General features: G+C 37.2%; 1 protein-coding gene across 1 annotated transcript; it reads right to left on the bottom strand.

Moving 5' to 3' along the window:
- Window positions 1-8,328: 8,328 nt before the first annotated feature.
- Window positions 8,329-9,240, bottom strand: LOC114758009 (uncharacterized). Its single transcript, XM_028947006.1, has 2 exons — window positions 9,140-9,240; window positions 8,329-8,827 (listed from the first exon to the last, which is right to left on the bottom strand). Exons 1-2 carry the CDS (start codon window positions 9,238-9,240, stop codon window positions 8,329-8,331), a joined length of 600 nt encoding a protein of 199 aa, XP_028802839.1.
- Between the last annotated feature and the right edge of the window lie 340 nt (window positions 9,241-9,580).

Here is a 9,580-nt window from a genome sequence, read left to right as displayed (position 1 = left end):
AAATGATTCTTGAACCATAAAGTTCCCTCCTTTGTTCACTAGTTTTAGATTTGGTTCTCTTTAACCCTAAAAATCACTCCTTAACTTGTTCCTACATGGATTTTCATGTAGATTCCAAAAATGGGCTTAGATTTGTGAAAATAAAACCGATTCTTCCAGCCATAAACTGACCAAACCACTAGAGGTTTTGACCCAAAATTTTCAGCTTTGCTTTTAGGTTTCCAACACTTGTTTCTTTTAGTCTACCCTACACCATTCCTCATTTTAAGCATCATGGTGAAGGGAATTGAAAGACGACGCGCAGCAGAAATCAACTTAAAATTTTAAAACTTTCAATCCCTTGCCCGGATCTACCGATCGCGTTTAAGTCAGGTAGTAAGAAGCATTACCTTCGGTGTTTGATTTCCTGGTGGCTCGGTGATTCCGCCGTTCAGGATGCCTCTGCTCGCCTCCTTTATCGTTCGAAGTCGACAACTCCAGTCGGCTTCCTCTACCGGTATCCACATGAGTGCCCTCAATCTCGAACGACGTGCTAGCGTCTATGTCCGTCTAGGGTTTTTAAAAATCCGTCCTCTCTTCTCACTTTTTGGCCGTCCCTTATCTGCTTAGTGCTTTCACTCTCACTCACCAAAACCCTAGCTCCCTAATATCGAATATATAGGATGCTATAGGTGTTATGAATGATATTTAATTTCGAAATTAATCCTAAATTAATTCCGAAATTAATATAATATCAAATATTACATAATTAGATAAGAGAACAATTAAATAAATACGGTTTATATTAAATCCGTCTCACAGATTTAATTCACCTATTTATTTAATTCAAAAATAAAGATATGACGGAATTAATTTACATAGATCTAATTTATCCTTATAAATTAAATCTAACAATTAATATCTCTTATATTTATATAATATATATATATATACGAATATATATATACACGTCCACCTTATATTATTCATTGAATCTGGACATATCTTAGATTCAATGAATCTGGACATCATAACTCGCGTTGGGCTATTTTGTGTGCGACCCTGTAGGCCCATATGAAGTTGGCAGTGGGCCATTAACTATAATGACTCACAAGTCGTAAGCGGTCTCTAGCAAGACATCACGACTACCCAAAACATATGAGGATCATTGAACAATGCAACCTTTCATACAACCATATCACGTCCCTTTTGTCACACGACATTTTGATCATGGATGAGGCATGGAGAACATCATCTTCCTATTCATGACCGTTACTTTCTCAATCCTTGAGTAGTCTGAGTATAGAAACGGAACTACCTTTCCATTATAGTATGGCCATACATTTCTCAGACTCACTCATCGAGGGGCCCAGTAATATCTCTCTACGAATGTGAGGGACAAATTCCATCTTGACCATTCAAATTCCTCCGCATGAAAAACCACTAAGCCTGAACATAGTCTTTATGATCACTCGGTCAAAAGTGACTTTTGACTAGGTCAAAGCTAAGCGTTTCTCATGTAGGAATCCATGATGATCTCAGGTCAAAGGGCATAGTGACATGGTTTGTATATGAGAGAAGCTTGTGACTTAACCCATGCAGCTCTCTCATAGCAGGTCGGTCTAACACCTTGTACTCTTACATGTGCCTATGACTTTAATTTATATCTCTATATATCTTTAAAGTCATACTGGTCTTATTTCATCTTTGCTCCCACATAGATGACCGACCAGGGACATTTAGGATAAACCATGAGTTATCCAAGGATAGTCATCACAGTAAACATGCAAATAATATGATAACGTAATTAATAAATTCATAAATCAACAATGTTCATAGCAAAATGATTGGCCCCTAGGGCAAAATTTCCAACACATGGAAGCCTTAAAACAATGAAAACCTCATCCTAGGGTCCAGTTCTTCACTTGGCCGAAAATAACTCTCACAACAACAACCATGAAAAATGCTTTAAAATCACTTAAACTCACTTGCCAACACTAGGATCTAACTTGTGTTGTTGTGTCTTAGCAAGTGTTATGATCAAAACTTCTTTCCCCTTTTATTAATCAGTTTGGTCCACATTAAGAGAGGGAAGAGACAGATTTTAAACCATAAAAATGAAAGAAACCAAAGCAAGAACACTTCTAGGACCGAGATCTAACCTTGAAACCTTGCTAGCATGATCAAAAGTGCTCCCTTTCTCCTTGTTTCCTCTCAAACTCTCTCTTTTTCTCTATTTTTCTCCCTTGCACGAAATGAACATCTGAAAATGGGGAGAGAAGAGCTTGATTAAGGCTTCAAAATATCTCAACCACCTTCTTTAATGATAGTCCAAGTGTCATTACCCTACTAAGTCTTGATTCCTCTCTCTTAATTAACATAATTCCAAATGAAATTATTTACTAAAGTCAAAATCCTCTCCATTCATGGAATGACACTTGGCTAATTCAAATCTTCTCCTTCAAGAGCTTGACACATGGCTTAATAGGATCCCTTGGATTTGCAAGACACCAATCTTGCTTTATCGGTATACTTTAGGCTCTGAGTTTAACTTCTTTTTTATAATTACAGTAACTTAGTCTCTGTAATTATTTTCTATCAAATCCTTAATTTATTCTCCTCATTATTGTCTTCCCAAATTGTCCTCTTTGTCTCAAAATTAATTTCCTAATATTTAAATAAAAAGGAAAAATTAATTTCCTTCTCTTTAGGGATTTTTCCACTTTTCACATTTATTTGGAAAAATCTTGGACACTTGAGGGTCTCCATTTAATTCCATAATTCCTTATAATTCCTTGGGATCTCATGGGAATTTTCTTGGGATTTTATTCCTCTTAAAATATTTATTTGGAATTTTCCAAATAAAATCCCTCAATTAGCCTAAATCACCCTTAAATTCTCTTATAATCTCTCTAAGGGTAATTTGGTCATAAAACCAACTTTATAATTTCATATAACTCTCAAAGGATATTATCCCTATTTTTCCTTAATTTTCCATGGCTCAAAAATATTTTTCCTTATTTACATTTGATCAATTTTCTTTAATTAGTCAATTTCCTATAATTGGCTTGGAAAATTACTGTAAATTTTTTTCCATCAAAATTCTTTGACTTTGCCTTATTATTTTTAATCTTCAATAATTTGAGAATATTTCTTATCTCTAATTATCATAATGCTGGATGTGACACAAATTCCAACAATTGCTCATTATTTTATGTGCCACAAGTTTGGTACTATTTAGGGAATTTCTATCCCCTACTTGCCTCCTTTAATTTATTTGCCCTTTTTCTTTTTCAACATTCTTTTCTTAATGTACCCTACATAATTCCAATATTAGGACATGAGGGTAAAGTATAATACATGTCATAATATCATCCATATCTAAATACAACCATAACATAAGAACATCAATTCCAAAATGCTCCTCTATCCTAAAATCATTTGCTTATCTTGCCATCAGATGAATCATTCCCTATTTGAGACACAATTTGACATGGGGGAATGAGATTTGCAAGAAATCTCTGTAGCATATGAATTATAATTGTCATGTAAATCAAGCAAGTTTACATGTGACCTATTATCATACCTCAAGGCATAATCAACCACATAAAATCATACTTAATGCCATACTAAAAGAGGAACATCAATCACAATGACATGATTCAATGCATTTGGTTAAAGCATAAACCAATGTTATTCAACCAATCCATGCCACAACACAAGTTCCTTTATCTAAGCAACCAACAAATCACATCAAACAAGCAAGATTAACAATCAAATTATAATTCAAAGCTACCTTTTTAATACTTGTCCAATTGGTTACTCCAAGAACAAAGCTTCTTGTTGGTTCCTCCTCACAATGCCTATTAAACCAAGCATAAACATAGGCCACATTAATTCCTAAACAACTTAAACACAATTCTTAAACTTTAACTCAATAATTTCCCCCTTTTTCTTTGATTTTTAACCATATGATTCCTCCTTTAGAATCAATAACCTCATTGCTCAACCCTACACAATTTTTCATGAGGAATTCAATGGTGTAATCAGATTTTTAAAAATCTAACTCCTTCCCTATAAACAGTGACTAGTCGAATAGGGGGTATTTATTTCCAAAAATTTTATTTTTGATTCCAATGATTTTAAACACCTCCCAACAATATATCTCTACACAAAAACATGTTTTAAATCCATTGGAACCATCAAATTAATAAATAAAAAAATCTCTTGCCCCATGAACAGTACCAGGCTGAAATAGAGAACCAAAACCCTAGGTGCAATTTCTTCCAAAAACCAATCCATAAACCATTTTATCTTGCTTATTCTACTTGATTATTAGGGTTTCTATCCTTCCCTAAGCATCACATGGTTGGACCAAATTTTACAGCATTTTCTCATAATTTTTCCAAGCCAAAATCCTAATCCAATCAATGTAAAAATTAGGAATAGTGATGCTTAGACATACCTTAATGTTTCCTTGGTGTAAGTTGAATGATTCCTTATCCAAAACCCTTAAAATATTTGGCTAAATAGAGCTGGAGCTACAGTGACAGAGTCTCCCCTTGTTTTTCTGACTTTTCTAACATTTATTCGTATTTTTCCAAGGGATATTTATAGAAAAATTGGTCTGCCATTTTCCCCCTCAATGGGCTGAAATTTGGGACACCTCAAGGGTGTAGGTGGCAGCCATCAAATGCTGGAATGATCAGATTTAACCTTCTCTAGATTTTTCCACACAATTATCCCTTAATTTCACATTTATTTTAATAAAAATAGAGGGACCTAGAAAATGCTCAAAATTGGACCCTTATTGGGCTTAATGTGGGCCCCACAAATGATTTGGGCTAGTCTAAAAGGATGGCCCACAAACCAAATCCCTATTTCAAACGAATTTGAGACTTTATCGGTTATTATTCACTAGTAACCTTCCATAATTTTTCCAGACCTCCAAAAATTTATTTCTCTTGATGATAATTCACCTTTTAATATGAAAATATGATCTAAAAATTTTCAGAATTTTTTACCCACTATAGGTATTTATTTTGAATTTTCTTCGATTAGGCATTTATCGGTGTCACTACAGGAAAATAAATTTCCTAAAATTTATTCCTAAGCTTCCAAGGCCTAAAACTAATTTTATAAATTCAAATAAATATTTAGATGAATTATCCATCTTTCTTCCAAATTTATTGAGGCCTCCAACTATTTAATTTAATTATTTTTCTTTGATTTCCCAATACTTTCTTGAAAAACCTCTATTTACAGGAAATTTTGTAATAATTTGCTTTTACCGAAATTTTACCTTTCGGGCCTCAAACAAGTTTCCAAAACTTCCAATTTGTAATTTTCCTATTTTTCAGGAATTTTCTAGAATTTTTCTCAAATTTCCCGTTTTGCCCTTCTTAGACCGATCGTTACAAAAATGCCAGTCCAGACCTTATTGGGGTTTCATATAAAAAGTTGTTTCATCTCTCTACCTTGTTTGTACATTGACCCTCATCCTAATTTTGAATCCTTTATAGCCAGGTGAAAAATTTTGAGATGTGGCAATTCCTCCTCTCTTTAAATAAATTTTGTCCTTGAAATTTAAAAAAGCATACCTTAGTTAAACAATTATGGATATTTGGCCTTCATGTCGTCCTCCTTTTCCCACGTAGCCTCCTCTTGAGTTAGATCCCTCCAAATAACTTTGACCATCGAAATAGTCTTATTCCGCAGCTGCTTAATCTGCCGATCTATTACTTTTACCAGTTTTACCTCAAAGGTGAGGTTATCTTGCAGCTCTATGCCTTCATATTTCAAGATATGTGAGGGATCTGGCTGATACTTTTTCAACTGAGAAACATGGAAGATGTCATGAATCTAGCTCAGATTAGGGGGTAGGGCCAATCTGTAAGCTACTGGGCTAACTCTTGACAAGATTTGGAAGGGTCTGATGAACGTTGGCGTTAATTTATGGGCTTTGATCGATCTTACTACACCCGTAGTTGGAGAATCTTTTAGAAAAACATGATCTCCAACTTCAAACTCCAGAGGCCTTCTTCATACGTTAGCATAACTCTTCTGTCTACTTTGTGCCGTAAGCAACCTCTGTCGGATCATCTTTATTTGCTATGAAGTTTGCTCTACCAAGTCGGGACCAAATATCTTCCTTTCTCCCAATTCAATCCAACACAATGGGGATCTACATTTCCTCTTGTACAAAGCCTCATAAGGAGCTATTTGGAAACCGGAATGGCAACTGTTGTTATAGGCGAACTTTGTCAGTGGTAAGTACTCATCCCAGTTCCCTTTGAGATCTAGGACACAAGCTCTTAACATATCCTCTAATGTTTGAATTTTACGTTCTGTCTACCTGTCAGTTTGAGGATGATAAGATGTACTAAAACTTAGCTTAGTATCCATGGCTTTTTGTAATGCTCTCCAAAATCTAGAGAGAAATCTTGGGTCCCTATCAAAGACAATTGTCTCAGGTACTCTGTGCAACCTCACAATTTCACGGATGTATATCTGTGCCAACTTTTTTGGTTCATATTCTTTCTTGATGGCTAAGAAATGAGCTAACTTCGTCAGGCGATTTACAATCACCCACATTGCGTCATAACCTGACAATGTACGAGGTAGTCTTATGACAAAATCCATAGAAATGCTTTCCCATTTCCATTCTAGAATACTTAATGGTTGCAGGGATCCTGACGGCTTTTAGTGTTCTGTCTTTACTTTTTGAGAAGTGAGGCACTTTGACACGTAGCCCGTCACATCTTTCTTTATACTAGGCCACCAGAATGATTCTTTAAGATGTCGATACATCTTGGTCATGCTTAGATGTATGGTATATCGACTCTTGTGTGCCTCCTCTAAGATTTGCTTCTTAACTTCTGAACTTGGGGGAATGTAAGTCCTTTCTTTATATTTTAGGATCCCTTCTTGAGTTATCTCAAAGTTCCTTGTCTCATTTCTCAGTATTTTGGTTTTCAAAATATCGGCCAGTTGGTCTCTTTATTGGGCCTTCTTGATCTGTTCAATGATCTGTGCTTCTGCTTTTGTAATACCGATCTAGCCCGCCATGAGTCGTATCTAGCTGGTGAGATCCCAATCTTGGATATTCTCGATCAGCTCTTGTTCCTTTATCATCAATGATGCCACTTGCACTGTCTTCCGGGTTAATGCATCTGCTACTATATTTGCTTTCCCTGGATGATATTTATTTGATAGTCGTAATCCTTGAGCAATTCCATCCATCTTCTCTGTCTCATGTTGAGTTCTTTCTGGTCCTGCAGGTACTTGAGGCTCTTATGATCACAGTACAATTCGATGGTTGCCCCATATAGATAATGCCTCCAGATCTTCAAGGCATAGACAATCACTGCCAGCTCCCGTCATATATTTAATGCTGCCCAGATATGTTTCCAAGCGAGATAATTGTCTCTTCACCATAGCGGTATCTCTTTCATGTGTGGGATAGTTCTCCTTATGGGTCTTTAACTGTCATGAGGCATAAGCAACTACTCGACCTTGCTGCATCAGCACAGATCCCAATCCTTGCTTACTCGCATCTGTATATACCACATATAGCAACATAGGATTAGGGATTATCAACACGGGAGTCAAGGTCAACCTCTGTTTTAACTGCTGGAAGCTTGCGTCACACTTTGCATCCCAGTTAAACGGTTGATTCTTCTGGGTGAGCTTGGTTAGTGGTAGGGCAATCTGAGAAAAATCCCGTATAAACCTTCTATAGTATCTTGCTAGTCTCAGAAAGCTTCTCACCTTAGTTACCATCTTCGGCCGTTCCTAATTCAATACAACTTCTATCTTACTTGGGTCCACCACTACTCTGTCCTGGGTAATCACGTGACCCAAGAATTTTACCTTATTTTGCCAGAATTCACATTTGCTCAATTTGGCATACATTTGCTTTTCTTGCAACGTGCCTAACACAATCTGCATATGTTGCTCGTGTTCCTTTGGTGATTTAGAATATACCAGGATATCATCAATGAACACCACTACAAATTAATCCAAATATGGCCGGAAAATCCTATTCATGTAGTCCATGAATATAGCAGGTGCGTTCATTAAACCAAATGGCATCACCAGAAATTCATAATGCCCAAACCTCGTTCGAAAAGCAGTCTTTGGGATATCTTCTGCTTTAATCCTCAATTAGTGGTACCTTGATCTTAAGTTAATCTTCGAGAATACAGTGGCTCCCACCAACTGATCTGGAAAATCATCTATCCATGGCAACAGGTACTTATCCTTGATAGTCACTTTATTCAACTCACGGTAGTCAATACACAATCTCAGGCTACCGTCTTTCTTCTTCACAAATAACACTAGTGCACCCTACGGACAAACACTGGGGTGTATGAACCCTTTCTCCAATAGCTTCGTTAGTTGGTTTTTTAGTTCTACCATCTCATTCAGAGCCATCCAATACAGAGCCTTTGAAATTGCGTTTGTTCCAGGCACCAGGTCAATAGCAAATTCAATTTCCCTTTTAAGAGGTAATCTGCTAATCTCCGTCGAAAATACCTCAAGAAATTCCCAGACTACCAGGATATTCAAAATCCCTTCTTCCGTCTCTGCTTTCACTAAGAAGAATACCATATAACCTTGGCAACCCTGTCTCAACCATTTATCTGCTCGAGCTGCTAAAATCATGTTCAATTTCACTTCTGCTGTAGGGGTTAACTCCCGGGTAGGAAGGATCAGTGTTTTGCTTTTACAGTCAAGGAGAATATTTTGGGAGGATAACCAGTTCAAACCAAGGACAATATCAATATCACAAAAAGGCATGCATATTAGGTCTAACGTGGTATAACAGTGGGCATACTGGACAATACTGTTTAAACAAACAGCAAAAGTTAAAATTTTTATTCCCGTAGGAGAGGAAACATACAAATCATATGGCAATGCGTTGACAGCAAGACCTAAGAGCCTAGTGCAATCATATGATATGAACGAGTGGATAGTACCCGAGTCAAACAAAGCATCCACAAGATAACCATTCACAGTAAACGTACCTTGGATCATCTTGGGTGACTTACGAGCCTCTTCCCGACTGAGGGTGAATACCCTGCCCTATGCCTGAGGTCTTCCCATGCTGTCGGCACCTTGCAGGCACTCCCTAGCAAAGTGTCCGGGTCATCCGCACTTGAAGCACATGCTCTGACCTATCATGCCTGTCTCTATGATTATGGCCACAACGCTCGCATTCCCTTCCTTGGCGGACATTCTCTGCTCCCCAGTGAACATTCTCTATTGCTCCTCATCGGGCTCCCTGCCTTGATGTCCTGTTCTAGTTAAATCTCCTTCTCTTCTGGCTACCACCGAAAGAAGTACCTTCCTGACCTGCTCCCGTCCTTGGCCTTTTGGCTCATAGGGTTGCTCTAGCCAGCTCAGGATGATTCTGGCTATTCTCAATGATACGCTGACTTTTACTGCCTTATTAAAAACTTCTAGCTGTCTCAGGTCTACCTTCTCTCTCAACTCAGGCTTCATCCCCCTGATCATCTTCTTCGTGAACTATCATTCATCATTCATGTGTTGGAGATAGGTAGAGTACCTGGATAACTTGCCAAGTACTCGTCAAAAG

This window comes from Neltuma alba, unplaced genomic scaffold (assembly GCF_004799145.2).
Source record: "Neltuma alba isolate B1F8T4 unplaced genomic scaffold, ASM479914v2 tig00001512_pilon, whole genome shotgun sequence".
Taxonomy (NCBI): domain Eukaryota; kingdom Viridiplantae; phylum Streptophyta; class Magnoliopsida; order Fabales; family Fabaceae; genus Neltuma; species Neltuma alba.
This window is presented reverse-complemented; position numbering and strand designations above follow the sequence as displayed.

What these genes read in the sequence shown, in the direction of transcription:
- LOC114758009 (XM_028947006.1), bottom strand. Translation starts at nt 9,240, where the DNA reads ATGTTCACTGGGGAGCAGAGAATGTCCGCCAAGGAAGGGAATGCGAGC. An exon ending in GGTCAGAGCATGTGCTTCAA is followed by an intron (nt 8,828 to 9,139) that starts GTGCGGATGACC and finishes TTGTTTAAACAG; the next exon opens with TATTGTCCAGTATGCCCACT.